Genomic DNA, 23,199 nt, shown 5'->3' with positions numbered 1-23,199 from the left:
TGAAAGACAACATTTTGGACAATTGTGTTTCTTTACCCGTAATAACATCTACATTGTCTTTCTAATACACTGTACTGCAAACTGACTGTCCTCAAAATAAATAATAAAAAAAAGAAGAAAAGATATCACTCTATACAACGCTAAAAAAAAGTATGTATACATACATACACATATACACACAAACACATATTACAAAAATAAATAAAAATAACCTACGCAAATGATTTGGTGGAATCCCCTTTAGCTGACATTGCTTTTCTTTTAGTTGTAGCTTTTTTTTTTATACTGCAGGGCTAAATGAGTCAAATTCCTGATGAAACAGGAAGTTGATCTCAAGCCAAATCCTTCCCCCTCAACATCCTTTCTACCCGCGAGGGACAGTTAGAGGGGCTGATTCTTGTGTCACAATGGTGTAAATGTGGTCTGCCGAAGGATAACATCTGTCGGCTGGCACCCTCAGCCCCACCACAATATCATGAATATATATATGCAGTCCCTCCCATTTTCTACAATAACATTAATACAGAACATAACCCTGAAGGGAAAAATCAAATAAACTGTTTGGTCATTCGGCCCCCCCCTCCACCTACAGCAGGTGAGAAGGCACAGCATCCTTTTCCAGGTGTTTGGGTGCCAAAAAAAGCTGAGGTCCACTGTTTGCTAAACTGTGGTTGGGGACAAAACAAAGGCTGCTTGTCCCCTCCGTCATGAGAAGGTGAAGGTATTTGTTTATGAGCTCAGGTCCCAGGGATGACAGACTTCATATCTGCTTTGGGGGCCATGGGGTGGAATACAAGTGCACACCACCATCTTGCACTGTCTTACATACACACATGCAGGCACCCCCGCCCCACACACACACACACACACGCATGCACATATAAACACACACACACACACACACACAAATCCATATCATTTCTCATCATTCAGAACATCCGAGTCCTTTCCTTCTCTCAGGTTAAATTTCTAAGACCACAGTCTGAGAAGAACTTGCTACTTCCTCTTTCTAGCTGCCATCACACACTCGGACATGTATAAAACACACACACACACACACACACACACACACACACACACACACACACACACACACACACACACGCACTTGCCATTTTGGCATATCTCCCACATCTTTTTTTTGTCTCTGTTGCACAGGTCAAAGGTCAGACGTCATAATCGGGTAGAGCAGAGTAGCTGATTCCGCCAACAGACGGAGGACTGGAGTGGAGAGGAAGAAGCCAGCAAAAAACAGAGCCTGGGTGAGAGAGAAAGAAGGAGGCACAAGGAAAGACAGACAGATGGGAAGCCATGGAGCAAGAGTGGGGGAAAGAAAGATACAGGCAAGATAATAACAATTACTTTGTTGAACCCCAAACATTTGTACATCACTAGTACACACCTACACACAGATACCGCAAAACACTGACCAGCATGCGTACCTCTTCCAAAGACCTCCCGTAGTAGGGCGAGCTTGGGCTTGCGGGTATGTGTTGGGTGATGGGAGGGCTGGGAGGAAGAGGAGGTTCTGTCCTTCATCATCAGCCTATTCCTCATCTGCTCTATGGGAGTCTCATCAGTAATGATAGACACTAACTAGAGAGAGAAAAAGAGAGACACAGACAGAGAAAAAGAGACAGACACAGAGAGATAGAGAGACAGAGAGACAGAGAGAGAGAGAGAGAGAGAGAGAGAGAGAGAAGTGAGGGAAAGAAATATGGAGATCATGGGGTGAAGACAGAGAAGGTGGATGGGAGGTTGATGATGGAGATAGTTAAGGAGGAAATAAACATGTTAACTGTGCTAAAAAGCAAAAGAGATAGAAGTAAAGACACAGGGGATAGAAAGAGTGTGAGGGCTCTTTGATTCCATTATATATAACAGCTAAAAACATCCATCCATCCGTTTCCTTTAAAATTGTTATTTAACTTTACAATCATAATCCTAACTGTTAATTTGATCCGTTGTGGCAACCCCTAATGGGAGCAGCCGAAAGTAGTAGTAGATTTTAACTTCTAATTTTTCTTCAAAATCACTTTAAACCCGTGGTTGAAAAAAAAATGAAAAAGAAAGACCCCATTTGTTCTGACGTCACCATGAAAATAGCTTTCCTTGCATTCCCTATTAGAATCAACAGAGAACAGCTAGCTTCTAAAGATGTGTCCATTTAAAGGAGGCGTTAGACTGGACAGACTGTGTTCTTTGGTGTACAAGTGTGTAGGCAGGAAATAGAGACAAGAATGTGTGTGTGTGAGTGAGTGAGTGAGTGAGTGAGTGAGTGAGTGAGTGAGTGAGTGAGTGAGTGAGTGAGTGAGTGAGTGAGTGAGTGAGTGAGTGTATGTGTGTGGAGATGGACTGCACATGCATGCGTGTACCTGGTCATAGAAGATCACCATAACAAACACACCGAACAACACGGACTCCACCAGGAGAATGATGTAGTGTGCACTGAGAGAGGAAGAGAATGAGAAAAATGAAGACAGAGACGGACAGAAAGTAAATACAAGTCATATCTATCATCAGAACACCTTACTCCAAGGGGTTTTCAAAGGGCCCCATGATTGCAGCATCACATAGGCTGTATAAAATAGTGAGGATTGGTCAGTGATCTAAAATGTAATGACTAGGTACGTAACAGACAGGCTAAGTGATTGACTTGGCCGACTTATGGACTAAATGACAAATTGTATATTTGTTTAGACAGTATGGGAAAATGGAGAGGGATACAGAGAAAGGAAGACACCACGACAGTGTACTGGTGGGCTTTAATCCGAGGTCAGCAGGACACTGTTCTTAAGGCCTTAAGACACTCACACTATCAGGTGCTTGCTGGGAGTCTCCTCTCCTTCTTTCTCTTCATCCCCATCCCTCTCGCTGCGGATCCTCCACACCCAGGCAGACACCACCAACACCATTGAGTAAAGACTGGCCATGCCTACAGACAGAGACACAGACAGGAGGTTAAATAGAGAAGGAGGGAATGACAGAGGGTTATGAAGAAAGATTGGTGATGAGACAGAGGATAAATAATAGAAAATTGTTTAGATTAACAGTAAGCCCTATAACACTAACAGCAAGAGTACCTAATACTAGTACGAATAATAATACTTAGAGCAGTGATAGAAATGTTTAAGGCTGTGAGAATAACTAGAATTAAAGTATTAACAGTGATGCAAGCAGAAGAAGCAATGTCTGCAGTGGCAGTAGTAGCAGTAATTTTAAGTCACAATAACAGTGATAGTAGCAGTAGTAGCAGTAGTAGTAATACCAGTGGTAGTGGTTGTAGCAATGCTGGAATCATAGTTAAACCAGCAGTGGTACAAGTAATGTTTGTAATGGCGGTAAGAAAACCAGCATTGGTAGTATAGTAATAAAAGCTATAGTGATGCTAATTGAAGTATTGGTGGCACAGTGGTTGCTGTAGTGTGAGTAATTAAAGAGCATAGTACCAGTATTTTAAGAGCCTTGCACATGTACTCACCGGTGTAGAACAGAAATTGGATGAAGTACTTCTGGTTCAGCTCTCCGACACAGTTGTTGATCCTAAACACACACACACACACACACACACACACACACACACACACACACAAAGGTATTGTGTGGATGAGGGGAAGAGACCGAAAAGAAAGTGGATGGGAAGAAAGGAGGGGATTATGGGACTACAGGTGAGGATGTAAGAGAGGGAACTCAGGACAATGTTGCTCAGAGCTGTATTCATTTCTGGTGATGTTTCTTATCAGCGCAACTATCCTACATAAGAACACAGTAGAGACTTGCTTCAATCAATCAATCAATCAATCAATCAATCAATCAATCAATCAATCAATCAAGTTGCACTTTTATAGCACTTTTTTCAAACTTGTTCTTCTTGTGACCCTGTTAGATACTTCTTACATCTCCTGACTTTTCATTTGCACACTACATAGAAGAGACCTATTGAATCTTGAATGATTTAGTTCCCTTGCCTACTTAATGTTACAATCCTGAAGACTGCCATTTATGTTTAACTTACCGACACAAATGGTGGTGGTGGTAACTGTATTCATATGTGACCACTCTAAATCCCAGAGATCCATTCCAAATAAAAGTCACCAGTGGATCACCACTAGATTAGCTATAGTTTTGAATATGCCAGTGACAAAAAACTTGAAAGATTACATTTGTTGGGATGTAAATTTTCAAAATTGTCATTTTAAACTTAGATATTCTACTCTTTTAATGATGTGCTATGTTCTTATACATTTCATGTGAGCAACCCTCAAAGTGAATTTCATGTATATACAAGCCACCTTTGCTTACAAAACATTCTGACACTGACATTCTGAAAAAGAGAGGAGAGCAGATCTGAGGAGACGAGAGCAGAGAGAAGAGAACACTATTTAAAAAAGGGGAAAAAAGATGGAATAATGGTGTTTTAGCAGAGACAATGGGGCTGTCGGAGGAGGGGAGTGGTGAAAGTGGAAAGACATGACATGACACGATAGCCGTGCAATCTCACCATGGGCAGTGGTGGTCCATGCGGCGTATACACCTCTGGCACACCCGACAGTGGTGTGCTCTGGGAGGTCTGTAGGTCTCACAACGACTGCACACCGTCCAACCTTCGCAACCCTTGGAGGACGCAGGAAACACAAAGAGTCATTCATAACATCGACTTAGGGTGCTTATAGTGGGAAAATCCTATGCATGAATGTGAAGCAGGGGGATGCTGAAAAGCAGCACTTCCTGACCGATCTGGAGACATGATGGGAGCTACTGGTTCCAGAAAATCTCAAGTTTACATCAGCGTGTGGCTCACCCTCTCACTCATATGCAAATCAAAATGTGAGACACCGCATTTTACAATAACAAAAGGGCATAGCATACTTGACAAATATACTCATGAATACTAATATCAATGCTTATAACGAGGTCACACAGACTTGAGAAAAGTCTTATACAGACAGACATGTATTAACATTGGCATAAATGTAGCAAATTCAGGGGGCAGCCGGGAATCCACAGCAGCCGAGAACTGAACCCAGGTAGCACGGACCACGGGCGACTGCGCTAACCAGTCGATTAAAGGGTCCGCCCCGTTAGCCAAGGGCTAGCGAGTCTAGTCATCCGTGGTCATTACACTACCAATGTAGCTAATTCAGGTTGCCACAACTACGTATTTGAATAGCACATGTCTTCCCACAGAGTAGCTGTCAATTTCAGTCATCTTGCCATCACTCATAACCAGAGCAACATAACATGACATTTTACGCAATAAGTCAATGTTGATCTTGACATAAACTACTAGTGAAATTGTCAATAACTTTTTCTTTTTTTGCCATTCAACCAATAATGACTACAATAAGAGGACAAATAAGAACTGTGAAAATGTTAGACCTAATTCTAATTTCATTATTTAGTTCTTGAAAATATGACTAACAGAATGTCACTGCAGGAGATAGTTAAGCCTTACGTAACACTCCAGGAAAGACCAGTTGATGTACCAGCTCAACAGATAAATTGGGGAACATCTAAATATTGCAACTGAAATATCTACAGTCCGCTCAAGTTGTTATTAAGGAATGGTTTAGTGGACATTTTGTTTCATAACTGTGCAATTCTATTGAGTAATAGGATGAATTGAATCAATGTAGCGCAACTGATATCTGATGTCATTCAAAGGACATTTTTACCAAAGGCTAACTCCAGAATCTTAAATTGATTGGAAGTGAACACTGGTGTCTTTAGGCGATTCTAACTGGAGTGTGAAAGTCATTTCTCCATTATCTGACAGCCTAGAGCCCACACAAAAGGTTTTTCCAAGGCGACAACCACTGTGACAGGTAGAATATCCCCAAATAATTATTTCCCTTCTGAATCTTTCATTTTACTTGCTTGTTTTTAATGTGTGTTAACAACTCATACCTTGTCGCTATTACTGTTACATTTCTACTTTTGTTTATTATTTATCTGCCAATTTCTTTTGTTTTAACGTCTTTGTAAAGCACTTTCTAACTTGTTTTTGAAAAGTGCTGTATAAGTTATTATTATTATTGAGTGACTCACCCTCTCATTCATCCGCGAAGACTGGGACCGCAGGTCTGAGAAGTCAATGGCCGTTTCTGGAAGAGGTACCATACCTGCATACACACAGTTAAAAAGTTTGCAGATATGATTTATGAGATCATTTAAGTCTTGTAGTTTGTCCTAAGCACCCTCAACGACTCCATACAATTGTATGTAACACAAACACATGAACGCACGCACGCACACACAAGACATGCAAATATGCAATGCATTGTGAGACACAAACGCATCTCACAACCAAACACAGAAAGAAACACTGTATGTCTATCTTACTCTTGCACATTCACACACAAACACATGTGTGTGCACACATATGCTAACCAGGATCTGAGAAGACTGCTTTGGAGTGACAGGCCAGTAGCAGCAGAAGAATCAGGTTGAACGCTGATCCGTGGAGACTGCACCATATGCTATCGAAAAGAAGAGAGAAAGATTTCTCACACCTCAAAACCAATTACTTTTCCGGACATCTCTCTTTCTCTGTTTCACAACTGTTGAATGGATGAGCCCACTGAAAATGGCCAGAGGTTTGTCGAATGAGATGAGAGAAGGTAGCTAGTTACGGCGCAAGTGTCAACAGCTCTGTCCTGTGTGAAAGGAGGTGGCTGGCCAGTTCAATTTGTTTACAATAACTGGGATAAACGCAAACTGCTGACAACATTTAACCAACACAATGACTGTCTTGAGCATGGCTGCCTCACAGCAAGAGGGACCTGGGTTCACTTCCAGCCAGTGTGAAGTTTGCATGTTCTCACCATGTTTGCGTGGGGTTTTCTCCAGGTAGTCTGGTTACCTCTCACAGTCCAAAGACTTGCATGTTTGGAGTCTCTAAATTGACCATAGTTGTGAATGGTATGTAAGTGACTGTGTTTGGAACCTGTCCAGGGTATTTCTGCCTTCCACCCAATACCTGCTGGGATAGACTCCAACCCCCTATGACCCTGAAATGGATTAAGTGGGCGCCAATAATAGATAGATGGATGGTTGGATGAATGGATGAATCGAGACGGCAAGGGTACAACATTGTCAATTTTGGAATAATTTAGAAACTAGCTTTGCAGCCGTTTCATATAAAAAAAGCCCAGCTAATAAAGCGAATACCCAACTTCAGGCATCTTGTGTTGAGTTCAATAGCAACGTCAACAGAGCACAGAGCGAATTGTTCGATATCCATCCTTTTCTTATTTTAGAAAGGAACAAATTAACACGAAGCAGGCGAAAGAGAACATATCATTAGCATCCGATAATTGACAAGCTATCAAATCTCTCGATAACTGACAAGTGTCGGATGAATGGAAGCACCAGAAATACACCGACGCCATGTCGCTTTAGGAGTAAAAACGCGAGGACTTTCGCGTAAACGCGCAAACACTCACCTCCCAGAATAGGCAGGGACGAGGACATATTGAATCACCACGTAGTCGGCATAAAAAACGCTGAAATACGTTAAAATTAAACAAATAAAGCCGCAAGGGTCTCGCTTGCAGCGTAGCAAGGCCATCTTTCTGGGCTCACCCCCCCCGTCCCCCTTACTTCCGGGGTGACGTCAGAGGAGAGGGGGGGCTCGCGACACCAGACGGCCGCGGCTCAAACGTCTTTGGTTAATTCCTTTTAATGTCCCCTGTGAGCCTATTACTTCCTCACATTGACTTCCTTTATTCGTTAAGTGGCAAATCTTCAACGTAATAGATAGATAGATAGATAGATAGATAGATAGATAGATAGATAGATAGATAGATAGATAGATAGATAGATAGATAGATAGATAGATAGATAGATAGATGGATAAAAGGTGGAATTAAAGAAAGGGGAGTTTAAGGACACAGAATGATGAGAGACATTAGAAAAATGCCAATATGATTCCAGAGAGTGAAGTTGGTGTGTGTTCGACAACAGACTCCCAACTGTGTGTGTCCATGTGCATTCATCCGATTCATTGTTGCTGCTGACGTATACTAGTAGTGTATGTGTGTTTGTGTACGCGCGCGCGCGTTTGCGTGAGATAGATAGATAGATAGATAGATAGATAGATAGATAGATAGATAGATAGATAGATAGATAGATAGATAGATAGATAGATAGATAGATAGATAGAAGCGCCACGATTGCTCAGTCATGAGGTGGCGCCAAACTGAACAACAGTGACAGATCGTCTTTGTTTTGCTCTCCTCCACCTCTCGGATTCTTTCTGGGCGCACGTACGCGCGCTCGCGTCTGTCTGTTGCTCCTCCCTGAAAGTGGGCAGTGACCAAGTCGTCATTCCTCTTGTCGAGCACTTTGTTGCTGGTGTGTGTTGCCGTGGCCGTGTGCGTAGGTCTGAGTCCCCATTTAAAAAGGAGAGTAAATCGTCGTTTCTGTTGGATTTTGCGACGAAGCTTGATTGGAGTTCAGAGAAGCGCGGAAGAGAGAGCGGATTAAAAACTGGAGGAGGATAAGTGCCTTTTGAAGAGACCACAGTCGGAGTTACATCGAAGTAACTATGGAAGTTCCTGGTATGCAGGTAAGTTAAAGGTGGACGCTGCAACAAAAGATTTTGGCCCACGTTTACCTTCTAAAGCGTTGCTACAACCACCCCAAACAGTCTGTCAGCGGTGTAGTGTGTATAGTACAGTCCTGGGACTCATCCTCAATTAAAGAAACGGTGAATCCAGGGTATTTTTCCCATTACAAAACCTCAACATTGTCATTTTCTCACTCCAACCTAAGCTACTGTCAGGACATTGTACAACATAATGATTTGGATGAATCATCCCGCCCAAATTAACAACACTTAGCTGTTGTTAGAGTCCCAGGTGTGTCTACCTGCTCGCGGGCCTGCTAGTGAGAGCCTGATTTGCCTGCTTTGTTTCTCTCCGGTGGGCGGAGCGGAAGTGGTTTCAAAGCCTGCTATGACGTCACTCAACACCTAACAGCTGCTACACACCCGTTGCTGCGATGCAAAAACAAACAGTAGTGAAACTGTCAGAAGTGGCGTCGGAGTGCACCTCCGGCCTTCACAGGAGAAACGTTAGCACAGACGAGCACTGCGCAAACCTTCCAACAACATTCACGAATATGAAATCTGAAACCAGAGCCATGACCTTTTGATCCTTAAAAACTAATCAACCAAACCCTATCTATGATGGCACATTTTGTACTCTTAAAATATAATCTGCCTTACATTAAGTGATAGTGCACAGATAGAGACAGTAGTGATAAAAGAAGAACAAACTAAATGAAAATGCAAACGTTAATTGGATGGAGTGAAGAAAATAAGCAAAACACAAGAAAATGCACCAAAAGAAGTTAGGGCTGCGTGCTTTACTAGGCCAGCCTATTGAAACGAATAGCACTAGCCTGCCAGAGCATGACAGTGTGACCATCTTCCCCTGCTGGCTTTTCAAACTGACTCAGGACCTTTTGATTTGAATGTTATGAAACCAAACTGGGAGATTGCATGAGGCTCAAGAGGGTGGCTGCATTGCCATGGGAAAAGTGTTGTTGGTCTACATTAATGCTCTACCAGAGTGGTATTTGTGTCTTAACACAGCCTTTCTCAGTCTAATTCACTGCTTGTGTGCGCATGCACATTCACTCATCATCACACTGTCGTGGAAATTCTGCAGAGGCCATGTGTAGGGAAATAGCCTTGGTGATGCACCGGGGTGTGTCCTTTCTATCCTTTGTAGTTCCACGGCTGCGCCTCTTCTCAGAAGTTGGGTTCTCTCATGATTAGACCTCTCTTTTGTGACGTCCTAATTGCAGGCTGTGTCAGACTAGATTGAAAGGGACTGTGTTTGTACACCTGTGCGAGGGTGGGAAATGGCCACCAGCAAACTCCATGTAAATCCTCTTCACCTGTAACGGTGATTTACCTGTCTGCCAGCCATCAATTAGACATTGTTTTGTAATGCTACTGAGCTGGCTGATGCAGCGGTCCAAATGGCTGATGAACTTAAGAATACACTGGCTGCCATGACATGTAGACAAAATTTATATTTCCTGCTTTTGAGGCCAGCTATGAGAAGTTGTGCTTTGATGAAAAAACACAATAGACGAACTTGTGACAGCTGCTCCTGATGGCTCAGATTACTTCTGTTCACATGGATTGTAGTTCATTTCTGTTTTGTAATTTAGATGCCAGATTGAAGAAGAAGAAAAAACCCCCACTTTGGCTGGACCCTAGTACAGAGAACCAGTTATCAAGCAAACTCGCACTTTTGATGAAGTCATTGCAAATAATGTTCAAACAATTTCTGGTTATTTTGGTAGTTATACAAAGTATTGTTATATCACAGCTAAATCACAGATGTTTGATCTCATTCAGTAGTTGGATATGGATTATTTGTGTTGATAGATATGCACACACACACACACACACACACACACACACACACACACACACACACACACACACACACACACACACACACACACACACACACACACACAGAAACACAGGCAAATTTGTCATTAATTCATTATGAATTAAACATAAGGTAACAAAAACAGTTCCAAAAGTTGGTTTTAAAAAAGTTGGGTAAGATCATTGGATAAGATTCAGTTACAAATCTCTGATGATCTCTTTACAATAGGCACATTCTCTGTTGACACCTGACTGAATGGAAGATCCATAATAAGAGTCTACTTGATTGACAGCTATGGATGCAAGTAATCCGAGCCATAGTGGCAATATATACAGATCTAGAGAATATTGACCTGAGTTTGAATTGTTTTGAGCGTTGCCAGGAGAAAAAACTTGTACACGTAATTTGAACAGCATGAACAGAGATGGAAGCCACAGCTGCCATCTTGTCAGATAAAGGTCAAAATTATTCATCATAGGGCGTCCGGGTGGCGTGGCGGTCTATTCCGTTGCCTACCAACACGGGGATCGCTGGTTCGAATCCCGGGCTTATATACCTCCGGCTTGGTTGGGCATCCCGCTGTGTCTGGGTGGGAAGCCAGATGTGGGTATGTGTCCTCGTCGCTTCACTAGCGCCTCCTCTGGTCGGTCGGGGCGCCTGTTCGGGGAGGAGGGGGAACTGGGGGGAATAGCGTGATCCTCCCACGCGCTACATCCCCCTGGCGAAACTCCTCCCTGTCAGGTGAAAAGAAGCAGCTGGCGACTCCACATGTATCAGAGGAGGCATGTGGTAGTCTGCAGCCCTCCCCGGATCAGCAGAGGGGGTGGAGCAGCCACCGGTCCGGTTTGTAAGAGTGGGGTAATTGGACGGGTACAATTTGGGAGGAAAAAAAAGGAGGGGGGTTAATTGATTGATAGCTTGACAGCTACGGATGCAGTAACCCTCGCCATAGTGGCAATACATACAGATATGGAGAATATTGAACTGAGTTTGAATTGTTTGGAGCGTTGCAAGAAGGAAAAACTTGTACACATAGTTCGAGCAGCAGAGATGGAAGCCACAGCTGCCATCTTGGCAGATAAAGTTTGGAGGAAGGTCAAAGTTATTCATCATGGCCCATATTATAAAGTGATGTTGAAGCTCATTCCTGACCGTTGTTTTGATATCAGAGCTGTGTGGGTGTGCGTCTGTGTGCGGGCGCGTGTGTGCGACCGTTGTTTTGAAGAACGACACAAACTAAAAAAAAAAAAAAAAAACGACTCCAGATTAAAAAAAGCCAGCAGATGAAACAATATAGTGTGAAGCAGTAAGGAAGTTCATTCTTCATTTTGGTTCATGACGGTGTTGTTGTGCTTTCACATGACAGTGTGCTGCAGAGGTCAGTGTTGGGAATTCTGTCTTTCTGCTTCCTCCCCTAGCAGCTGTAGCCTATGACCTCAAACAACACACACACACACACACACACACACTCACACTCACACACATGCACCTCTTCCTTGTGAGGATGTTTGGACATCACTTGTTAATAAAAACAAAGCTTTTTCTCTCACAGCCCCTCACTCTCTTTCGGTTCCCTCTATCTCTCACACACACAGACACACACAAAGTTTCCACAGCCTTATCCAAGTTTTCCTAGGCAGCAGAATGTTTGCTTGTTTAACAGACCAGGCAGAGTTCATTGACCTCTAAAACGTCTCTCTCTCTCTCTGTCTGTCTGTCTGTCTCTCTCTCGCTCTCATACAGTACAAATAGGAAAAATAAATGGATATATTCCTATTTTTTTGCTCTACTTTACTCCCACGCTCCCCCCCTCTCCACAACACACACTGCACCAGAGATGATAATAGCCCCCCCCCCCATCTCCAGTCTTTGCTCTTTATTTCTAGCTTTGACCCACATCTGCACCTTATCATTTATCTCGGCCTTGTTACTATTTAACACACCGCACTAAACGTCAGGTGTGGCTGTGCGCTCGCGTCCAAGTATGCCAGCGATTTTATTTTAAGGAACCTCGGCTGTAATTGATAGCATACTTTGCCTCTCTCTCTCTCATCTGCAGACGCCAAACACATGAAGTAATGTATCTTAAACACAGTTTTCATATTGGCCAGATGACCGGAAGAGGCCGCTGACCATGTGCCACGCTGATATGAACCAGTTGAACCTAAAATGCTTGTGTGTGTGTGTGTGTGTCTGTGTGGGGGGGGGGGTCACAGCGTAAATCCTTACAAAACAAAGAAACATCAAGTTTTATTCGTCGACGGATTAAAGTTTGCCTCGTGTTTTGCATGAAAAACAAGCAGCAGGTGATGCAAGATTATCACATGCATCATATGCTCTGCTCATACAACCGTGCCGCGCTGCTGTTGGCATGAAAGCGCAGGAAGTTGTGCATCAGCGAAATGCGTCCCGTGGGAAACGTTTTCTTTTTTCACCTCCTGGAAGACCCCAGACTTAACTTGTTTAGAGTCTGCGGGTTTATTTTCTTAAGTTGTTGCACCTTGAATGCATTTATTAAGCTGTTGCTCTTTGGCGGCGTGGCTCAGGAGGTAGAACGGGTTCTCTGGTAATGGGAAGGTCACCGGTTTGATCCCCGGCTCCTCCAGAGAGCGTGTTGAAGTGTCCTTGAGCAAGACACTGAACCCTTAACTGTTCCTGAAGAGCAGGTTGGTGCCTTCCATCAGTGTATGAATGTGTGTGTGAATGGGGGGATATGAGGCATCCATTGTAAAGCACTTTGAGTGGTCGGTAGACTAGAAAAGTGCTATATTAATGCAGTCAGTCCATTTACCATTTAGTCTTTCCTCTTTTCGAATCACAGCTTGTTTTGTATCTCTAGTCAAAATATTGGTATTTTGAGAGCAACTGTTGTACCACATTACTGCATGGTAGTCTTGCAAAGAATAATTTTTGGCCATGGTGTGATGGCATGTAATTGTCATATTGTGATATTGTGGCTGGAACATAGGCTAGAATAATCTCCAGCTCCGGAAACTCAGCCTAGCTGACAGTCATATTTTTAGTGGCTGTCATCCTATAATATACCAACAAAAATGTTAACATCCAGTTAAGATTTAAGGTCTGGAGGAGAGCAATGGAGATGGGAGATGTGGATGAAAATGCAAACACAGGCCACAGCTCTCAAGGTCTTGAATTAAATGAAAAATCTGTAATCATAAAATCTTAAAGTTTGGGTATTGTACAGATTGTTCCATTCCAATGCACGTATGGCCACTATGGTGTAGTTGCAAAACAAAGCTCATTTAATTTATTACTTTGTTTACCTAACCGCTAACATCATATTATGTGTTCATTATGAAATGCATGTTCAAGCCTTATATGCTTGTTCCGCTTCCGGTGTGGGAAGATGGCAGCGCGAATTCACGTTTACAGTGGCCTTACCCGGTACCGGTGTGGGAAGATGGCGGCACGAATTCATGTTTGTGGCGGCCTCACCCAGTATCGTCCATGCAGTGCCTTTGTCCAGATGGCTTGGAGAGCTTGATCTGCTGTGTCCTGTGGGCCCAGAGACCACGGCCCTGCCCAGAGCTGCGCCCAAGGAGGTATTACCGAGGGCAGTCTGACAGGACACGGAAGTGGGGCAGGCTAAGCTAACTGCTAGCCCATACAGACCGGCAGTTCCGATAACACCAAGGGTGGTCTGGCGGCGGCCTCGCCTAGTGTTGACTGTGTTTTTAGTGTCGTCGTGTGGAGTGCGGGGAGGTGTGTCGAAGGTGTCTGGCTGGGAGAGTAGGCGTTGGACTGGCTGAGGGAGCTTGGTTTGCTGCGTCCGGTGGACCCAAGGACCATGGCCCTGCCTGGAGCTAAGCCCGAGGAGTGAACACCGAGGGCGGTCTGACAGGACGTGGAAGCAGGGCAGGCTAAGCTAACTGCTAGCCCATGTAGACCAGCAGTTACAGCAGTCATCCTGGCTGGCATTCATTTTCTTGGGACAGTGATTTTTGTTTAGTTTGGATATATATGGGTTAGTTGGAATATATGTTAATTTGGACATATGTGTTCTTGTCGTTCTTGTAGTTTTTGGATATGTGTTTTTGTCTTTGTGTTGCACCGCCATGGGCTGGGGGAAACAATGTTTCGTTTCATTTCATGTACAATATGCAATCATGAATACATCTGATTGAAATCTTCCGATCAGACAAGTAATCAAGCTCTAGGGAAAGACATTGACGGTATGGAGGATTATCTAGGATTGGCGACACACACAGGCACATGTGTGTGCACACACACAGTCTGCTTTTCCCGTATGTGTGTGTTTGTGTGCTTGTGTGTGTGCATGTGTGTGTTTGTTTGGTCCTGCTATTTGACTTTCCATGCAGCGACTAATGGTTTGCACCTGTCCTCCAATGCTTTCAGATCCTTCATGTGCTGCACCCCGAGAAAGAGAAGCGGCGGCGTGACAGAAAGAGATTGTGTTTCCGTGTGTTTGTGAAACATCGTATCTGTGTTTGAGAGAGAGCGAGGGAGAGATGAGGAGAGAGGGATTAAAGATCCAATTGAATTTACTTGTTGAATATTATCTTATGTAGTTTGCCAGTTTGAGGAGTGCCTTGACTCAGCGTTCAAACTGAGCATTTTAAAATGTGCAGCGTGTATGTTTGACATTGTGACTCGAGATAGCTCAGCATTTCAAACCCTATCTGAATCTGGAAAGGGGGGTTTGTGAATATTAGTGTATCTCAGAAGTTTACTTAAATCCGCACCGCAGTTTCCTGAACTGATGAGCCGAAATTCAAAATCCCGGACCGGCTCGGTAGTCCTAACTTTTGACAAACTTGAAGCTAACCATTAACTTGTAATGCCTTTCAGAAGCTGGAAGAAGGACAAGGTTTCCCATGTGGTGCTGTGGGAGTTTAAAGTCCCGCATGCCAGTGATGCTTTATCTACCACAACAAAGTTCCCTTCTGTGGTCCTTTATGACTATTCTGCAGTCGAATATGCAAACTTGGATCTAACTTGCTCCCTTCCACGACGGTCCCCTTACCGGGATGAGACGGGGAGAGGGGTCAAAGTTCACATTTGGGAGTTCGTGTTTTTGCGTGAGCCCCTCCCTCTTGTAATCTGTCATCTTCTTCCTCGTTTCTCTCTGCGTTTGGATATTTCGCTCGTCATAGGCTACCCATGTATATTAAGCAATCTAAGCTGTTGTATACATGGTATATAAAGCCAGCTATCCCAAAGACCTGGACACGGGACCATTTTGGGACAGGGGACCACTGCATGATACAGCTGATGGCATCTTACTGGGCGACCAAACAGGAGCCATAAACCTGTCCTTTTAACAGCCAGGACAAAATGAAGCCTAATGGCTCATTTAGACCGTGTACATGACTTCCATTCATCTGTGAAACATACACTGTACTGTCCAGGTAGTGTGTCACTGACTACCGGTGGGTGGTGTGAACCAGTCATTGTTCCTGCACGTTGAACCAGGAAGTAGCTCATCAGGATCTCCAAAATGAAGCCTGAGAGTAAAATGGTATCATAACCAACATGCACAATGGCAAAAAAAACTGTAAAAATAACACCCAAGTTGTAAAAAAAAAACACCCCAGAATTGTCCTCTAGTATGTGTCGTACCCATGCAAAAAAATGGTGAGGAGGTTGATATCGAGTCATACAAGTACTTGGGCCCTATAATTGATAATAAGTTGAACTTTGATTGTAATACCAATATTGGGGAGGGGGGGCGCTAGCAGGGCATTTTTTGTTTGAAGAAGCTGGCAAAGTTCAGTGTTGACTGGTCCCCGACGACTTTATTTTACATATCTTTTATTGAGTCGGGTTTTCTTTTTTGAAAATTCCCCCCCCTTTTTTCTCCTCAATTGTACCTGGCCAATTACCCCAGTCTTCCAAGCCATTCCGGTCACTGCTCCATCCCCTCTGCCGATCAGGGGGAGGGCTGCAGACTACCACATGCCTCCTCCGATATATATGGAGTCGCCAGCCGCTTCTTTTCACCTGATAGTGAGGTGTTTCGCCAGGGGGACGTAGCATGTGGGGGGATCACGCTATTCCCCCCAGTTCCCCCTCCCCCCCCGAACAGGCGCCCCGACCGACCAGAGGAGGCGCTAGTGCATCGACCAGGACACATATCCACATCCGGTTTTCCAACTGCAGATTAGGTCAATTGTGTCTGTAGAGATGCCTGACCAAGCCGTAGGTAACACGGGGATTCAAACCAGCGATCCCCATGTTGGTAGGCAACGAGATAGACCGCTACGCTACCCAGACGCCCTATTGAGTCGGTTTTTACATTCTACCTGTAGGCATGCTGCTCTCAATGTTAAATAAGAAAATGCATCAACGAAGGTGACCAAGGTCTGTAGCGGTGTCACAGGTACTCAGCAGAAAAGTCTGTCTGATTTCCATAATGAGCAGTTTATAAGGAAATCAGAATACATCCTGTCTGACAGCACCCAGAGACTCAGAACTTGCCTTCTGGTTATGGCTTCAAATAATAATATAAATAATAATATCATCTGACCGCCCAACCACACTTGGTCAACATTGCTTTAATTTTAGTGGTACTCACTACGTGTGTGTTTTTGTGATGATTGTGTGTTTTTACTGTCTTTACTGCTACGCAACCAAAATAAAGTTCTACCTGACTTGAGAAGGCTACTCTGTGTTCACGAATACAGCAGAGACCAACTATTTGCTTTTTTTTTTTAATATATTACTGTTTGAGACATTTGTTTATTGCGTTCTATGAAGAAAAGACCCTCATGCTAAGTGGCCTTGCCGCCACGCCTGCTGAGATAACCTGCGTTATAATGCAGATGTCCTATGTGGTTCATGTGAGCAGTACAAATTGTGTGTAAACTCACTCAGCTCATAAAAGGTGCCCTGATGAACTCCGACTGCTTCCCTGTTCAGAGGTTTGGTGTCGGAATCGAGTCAGCGTTATTCCAATCTTTTGCGTTTATCTTTGGGGCGGGGTGATGGGGTGTTCATCTGGTCCATGTTATCACGTCTTTGGTGGTCTTATCTGGAGTGACCCGGTGAGAGGGAAGCAGGCAGGAGATTACGTGTATTTCTGGCGTACAAATGAATGCGGCAGAAGCAGGAATCAAACTTGCGATGTTTTGGTTGCCGGGTGGACTCTCGTCCAATGCAGCCATGACACAAACCGGGGGAGTGTTGAGATTCAGGAATAAAACTTTTTTCTATTTTTCTCCCCAATTGCGCCCAGCCAATTACCCCACTCTTCTGAGCCGTCCCGGTCGCTGCTCCACCCCCTCTGCCGATCTGAGGAGGGCTGCAGACTACCACATGCCTCCTCCCATACATGTGGAGTCGCCAGCCGCTTCTTTTCACCTGACGGTGAGGAGTTTCGCCAGGGGGACGTAGCACGTGGGAGGATCACGCTATTCTCCCCAGTTCCCCCTCCCCCCCGAACAGGCGCCCCAACCGATCAAAGGCGGCGCTTGTGCAGCGACCAGGACACACACCCAAATCCGGCTTCCCATCCACAGACACGGCCAATTGTGTCTGTAGGGACACTCGTCCGAGCCGGGGGTAACACAGGGATTCAAACCAGCGATCCCCGTGTTGTTAGACAGCGGAATAGACCGCTACGCTACCCGGACGCCCCTCGGGAATAAAACTTGCTATGAAGCAAGTGAAATGAGGGAAAAATAAGTTTTAAAAGAAGCTCCTCTGCGGGGAAGCCAGTTTTGTGATGGTAACCTTACTTTTTGCATCCAGGACTGGACCATGGTGTGTGTGACACATCCAGTGTGAGATGCACACAGTAAGAGGCCCAAGTCCATGTTTACTGGCCCGGAGTTACGCGAAAGGCCCCGCCAGTGTTATAGTCACGCATATTATTACATCATGGCAGATATCTAAATACACAGCAGCCACACTTCCTTATTGGCTGCAAATGAGTCAGAAGGCAAGACACGGCTTTTGCTGTGGACATAACACACTCACCATTCATCCATTCCCAAATCATGCAAGATGACAAGGAAATGTTGAAGACTTTTTTTTAGGTTCTGTATTTCTCTCTCCCTCTCTCTCTCTCCCCCTCTCTCTCTCTCTAAGAAGTATCATTAGACACTAACCGCTGTGTTTACTGACAGGGTGTGGCAGAACTGTGGGCGCCATGTCTATGTGCCAGTCTGTGTCCCTTTTTAGTCTTCATATATTTGCTGCGTGGGTGCTTTCTTTGCAGGTGCCTTTGTTCCCGTTTCTGTGTGTGTGTGTGTGTGTGTGTGTGTGTGTGTGTGTGTCTGTGTGTCTGTGTGTGCGTGTGTGTGGGACTTCTTTTGTAATAAAGGGTTTCGTTGAGGCAATAATTCCAGCCCTTCCGGCACTATTGCTTATTTTGAGTCTGTTTGAAAGATTAGCCAATGGCATAGGAATTGTGTGTGTGTGTGTGTGTGTGTGTGTGTGTGTGTGTGCTCTAATTTGAGTGTTGAGTGCTTTTATTTCACTCCCAGCCCAGTGATTTTTGCACCTATGAGAAGTTTGACTAGTCTGCTGGCCATCATAAAGAGCACAGCATGGACGCGATGCTCAGAAAGCATCTCAGACTATCCAGAAGGAAGTTCCTGTGTAAGTGAGAAAGTAAAGCTTATTTAGTGAAGCACTGTTCACAGAGGAAGGTCACAAAGCGCTCCACAAGAGTCAAAACGGTTTAGAGTAAGACAATAACAAGAAGCGCTAGACGGCGCGAGGCGAGACCAAGGCCTGTGGATGAACGAGTGTTCGGCTGCGTTGTCAAGGCGTCAGCAGCATCGTAGGCGCGACCACCTTTCGCTGCACGCAGGAGCATCTGCACAGGAGCCGGATAGTGACGAGCGGTTGAATCCTGCTGTGAACCGCAGAAGGGGGCTATGATCACGGAGCACACGTGCACACGCCTGTGTGTTTTGTGGCTTGCATAACAACAAGTGCTGGTTTAAGCCAAGACCTGCCTGCAGAGCACCGTTCCTGCTCCATAGGTCAGAAATTAACGGACTGAGACGGAGAGGTTTTGAATGGATTGAGACAGACTGAGACAGGGAGTTTTTGAATGGATTGAGACAGACTGAGACAGGGAGGTTTTGAATGGATTGAGACAGACTGAGACAGGGAGGTTTTGAATGGATTGAGACAGACTGAGACAGGGAGGTTTTGAACGGATTGAGACAGACTGAGACAGGGAGGTTTTGAATGGATTGAGACAGAGTGAGACAGACAGGTTTTGAACGGACTGAGACAGACAGGTTTTGAACAGACTGAGACGGGGAGGTTTTGAACTGATTGAGACAGGAGGTTTTGAACGGACTGAGATGGGGAGGTTTTGAATGGACTGAGACAGACTGAGACAGACAGGTTTTGAACAGATTGAGACAGACTGAGACGGGGAGGTTTTGAATGGACTGAGACAGACTGAGACAGACAGGTTTTGAACAGATTGAGACAGACTGAGGCGGGGAGGTTTTGAACGGACTGAGACAGACTGAGACAGGGAGGTTTTGAACAGATTGAGACAGACTGAGACGGGGAGGTTTTGAACGGATTGAGACAGACTGAGACAGGGAGGTTTTGAATGGATTGAGACAGACTGAGACGGGGAGGTTTTGAACGGATTGAGACAGGAGGTTTTGAACGGACTGAGACAGACTGAGACAGACAGGTTTTGAACGGACTGAGACAGACTGAGACAGGGAGGTTTTGAACGGACTGAGACAGACTGAGACAGGGAGGTTTTGAACGGATTGAGACAGACTGAGACAGGGAGGTTTTGAATGGATTGAGACAGACTGAGACGGGGAGGTTTTGAACGGATTGAGACAGTAGGTTTTGAACGGACTGAGACAGACAGGTTTTGAACGGACTGAGACAGACTGAGACAGGGAGGTTTTGAACAGATTGAGACAGACTGAGACAGGGAGGTTTTGAACGGATTGAGACAGACTGAGACGGGGAGGTTTTGAATGGACTGAGACAGACAGGTTTTGAACGGACTGAGACAGACTGAGACAGGGAGGTTTTGAACAGATTGAGACAGACTGAGACAGGGAGGTTTTGAACGGATTGAGACAGACTGAGACGGGGAGGTTTTGAATGGACTGAGACAGACAGGTTTTGAACGGACTGAGACAGACTGAGACAGGGAGGTTTTGAACGGATTGAGACAGACTGAGACGGGGAGGTTTTGAACGGATTGAGACAGACTGAGACAGGGAGGTTTTGAATGGATTGAGACAGACTGAGACGGGGAGGTTTTGAACGGATTGAGACAGGAGGTTTTGAACGGACTGAGACAGACTGAGACAGACAGGTTTTGAACGGACTGAGACAGACTGAGACAGGGAGGTTTTGAATGGATTGAGACAGACTGAGACAGGGAGGTTTTGAATGGATTGAGACAGACTGAGACAGGGAGGTTTTGAACGGATTGAGATAGACTGAGACAGGGAGGTTTTGAATGGATTGAGACAGAGTGAGACAGACAGGTTTTGAACGGACTGAGACAGACAGGTTTTGAACAGACTGAGACGGGGAGGTTTTGAACTGATTGAGACAGGAGGTTTTGAACGGACTGAGACAGACTGAGACGGGGAGGTTTTGAATGGACTGAGACAGACTGAGACAGACAGGTTTTGAACAGATTGAGACAGACTGAGACGGGGAGGTTTTGAATGGACTGAGACAGACTGAGACAGACAGGTTTTGAACAGATTGAGACAGACTGAGGCGGGGAGGTTTTGAACGGACTGAGACAGACTGAGACAGGGAGGTTTTGAACAGATTGAGACAGACTGAGACGGGGAGGTTTTGAACGGATTGAGACAGACTGAGACAGGGAGGTTTTGAATGGATTGAGACAGACAGGTTTTGAACGGATTGAGACAGGAGGTTTTGAACGGACTGAGACAGACTGAGACAGACAGGTTTTGAACGGACTGAGACAGACTGAGACAGGGAGGCTTTGAACGGACTGAGACAGACTGAGACAGGGAGGTTTTGAACGGATTGAGACAGACTGAGACGGGGAGGTTTTGAACGGATTGAGACAGACTGAGACAGGGAGGTTTTGAATGGATTGAGACAGACTGAGACGGGGAGGTTTTGAACGGATTGAGACAGGAGGTTTTGAACGGACTGAGACAGACTGAGACAGACAGGTTTTGAACGGACTGAGACAGACTGAGACAGGGAGGTTTTGAACAGATTGAGACAGACTGAGACAGGGAGGTTTTGAACGGATTGAGACAGACTGAGACGGGGAGGTTTTGAATGGACTGAGACAGACAGGTTTTGAACGGACTGAGACAGACTGAGACAGGGAGGTTTTGAACAGATTGAGACAGACTGAGACAGGGAGGTTTTGAACGGATTGAGACAGACTGAGACGGGGAGGTTTTGAATGGACTGAGACAGACAGGTTTTGAACGGACTGAGACAGACTGAGACAGGGAGGTTTTGAACGGATTGAGACAGACTGAGACGGGGAGGTTTTGAACGGATTGAGACAGACTGAGACAGACAGGTTTTGAATGGATTGAGACAGACTGAGACGGGGAGGTTTTGAACGGATTGAGACAGGAGGTTTTGAACGGACTGAGACAGACTGAGACAGACAGGTTTTGAACGGACTGAGACAGACTGAGACAGGGAGGTTTTGAACGGACTGAGACAGACTGAGACAGGGAGGTTTTGAACAGATTGAGACAGACTGAGACAGGGAGGTTTTGAACGGATTGAGACAGACTGAGACGGGGAGGTTTTGAACAGACTGAGACAGACAGGTTTTGAACAGATTGAGACAGACTGAGGCGGGGAGGTTTTGAACGGATTGAGACAGGAGGTTTTGAACGGACTGAGACAGACTGAGACAGACAGGTTTTGAACGGACTGAGACCGACTGAGACAGACAGGTTTTGAACAGATTGAGACAGACTGAGATGGGGAGGTTTTGAATGGACTGAGACAGACTGAGACAGGGAGGTTTTGCAACTCTGGCCCTGTTGGAGTCGCACGTCCTGACACGTACAGAAGGGCGAGGAGTGTCCTCGCTCTGTACAGGGCGCTGTCGCGGGCTGGGATTCAAGCGTGTGACTCGGTGGTTTCGTGGTGCGGTTTGTTGGCCCCGAGGGGCGGGAGCTGGGATGTGCCGGCTAATGGGAAGCCTCCAGAAGATGTTGGAGTTCCTGTCTGTGGTGTAACTGTGAGAGGATGATTCCTCTTATCGCTAACCGTCACACACACAGGAGGAAGTGAGTGGTGTGTGTGTGTGTGCGTGTGTGTGTGTGTGTTGTAAGGGTTTGGCAATTGCTCGAAATGTGTTTCAAATGGCTGTAAATGTAAAACGTTGTCAATTCTATGATAATTTTTGTACTTTTTTAATTTTAAAGTACATTTATTAATAGTAATAATAATATAATAATAATAATAATTTGTTTATATAGCACTTTTCTAAAACAATGCCACAAAGTGCTTAACAAAAAAAAACCCCAAAAAACAAAACCCAGACAAGGCAAAAACAAGAGTACGACCAAACAAGTGAGAGCAAAAACAAATAGCAAACATTTTTGGTGTTCTGTCTCCCTGAAACAGAAGCTTTATTCTTTCTTTTTCTTTTTCTTTTCAGAAGCTTTTCTAAAGAAAGTGTAGCGTTTTAATGTTAAGGTCGCCCATCCTTTTGAGTCTTGTGCCAATTAAAATATTTCTTTTTCTTTTTCCTCCTTTCGCCCACATTTAAAACACGTGTCCGGATTTGATTTCTTGGTCCCGTTGTTTGTTGAAGCTGACGCGATGCTTTAAA

At 44.8% G+C, this 23,199-nt stretch overlaps 2 protein-coding genes across 4 annotated transcripts in view; one reads left to right on the top strand and one right to left on the bottom strand.

Annotated features, from left to right (window-relative positions):
• Positions 1-1,166: 1,166 nt before the first annotated feature.
• zgc:77880 (zf-DHHC domain-containing protein) lies at positions 1,167-7,570 on the bottom strand. Its single transcript, XM_056300768.1, has 9 exons — positions 7,446-7,570; positions 6,391-6,479; positions 6,049-6,122; positions 4,502-4,614; positions 3,482-3,543; positions 2,815-2,935; positions 2,376-2,448; positions 1,443-1,596; positions 1,167-1,258 (listed from the first exon to the last, which is right to left on the bottom strand). Exons 1-9 carry the CDS (start codon positions 7,568-7,570, stop codon positions 1,167-1,169), a joined length of 903 nt encoding a protein of 300 aa, XP_056156743.1.
• Positions 7,571-8,354: 784 nt separating this feature from the next.
• stk26 (serine/threonine protein kinase 26) overlaps positions 8,355-23,199 on the top strand; it is a 25,710-nt gene continuing 10,865 nt past the window's right edge. For all 3 annotated transcript variants that reach the window (XM_056299988.1, XM_056299987.1, XM_056299989.1), the window contains exon 1: positions 8,355-8,569. In XM_056299988.1, the coding sequence (XP_056155963.1) occupies positions 8,549-8,569 (21 nt within the window). In that variant the 5' untranslated portion in view covers positions 8,355-8,548. The remainder of the gene's footprint in view (positions 8,570-23,199) is intronic.

This window comes from Lampris incognitus, chromosome 20, assembly GCF_029633865.1.
Source record: "Lampris incognitus isolate fLamInc1 chromosome 20, fLamInc1.hap2, whole genome shotgun sequence".
Classification (NCBI taxonomy): domain Eukaryota; kingdom Metazoa; phylum Chordata; class Actinopteri; order Lampriformes; family Lampridae; genus Lampris; species Lampris incognitus.
Note: the sequence above shows the minus strand (reverse complement) of the source record. Positions and strands in the feature narration are given on the sequence as shown.

Coding starts and splice junctions, on each gene's coding strand:
- zgc:77880 (XM_056300768.1), bottom strand. CDS start 7,570: ATGGCCTTGCTACGCTGCAAGCGAGACCCTTGCGGCTTTATTTGTTTA. Junction 6,123..6,390: donor AGCAGTCTTCTCAGATCCTG/GTTAGCATATGT, acceptor GTGTGTATGCAG/GTATGGTACCTCTTCCAGAA. Junction 4,615..6,048: donor CTTCGCGGATGAATGAGAGG/GTGAGTCACTCA, acceptor GCGTCCTCCAAG/GGTTGCGAAGGTTGGACGGT.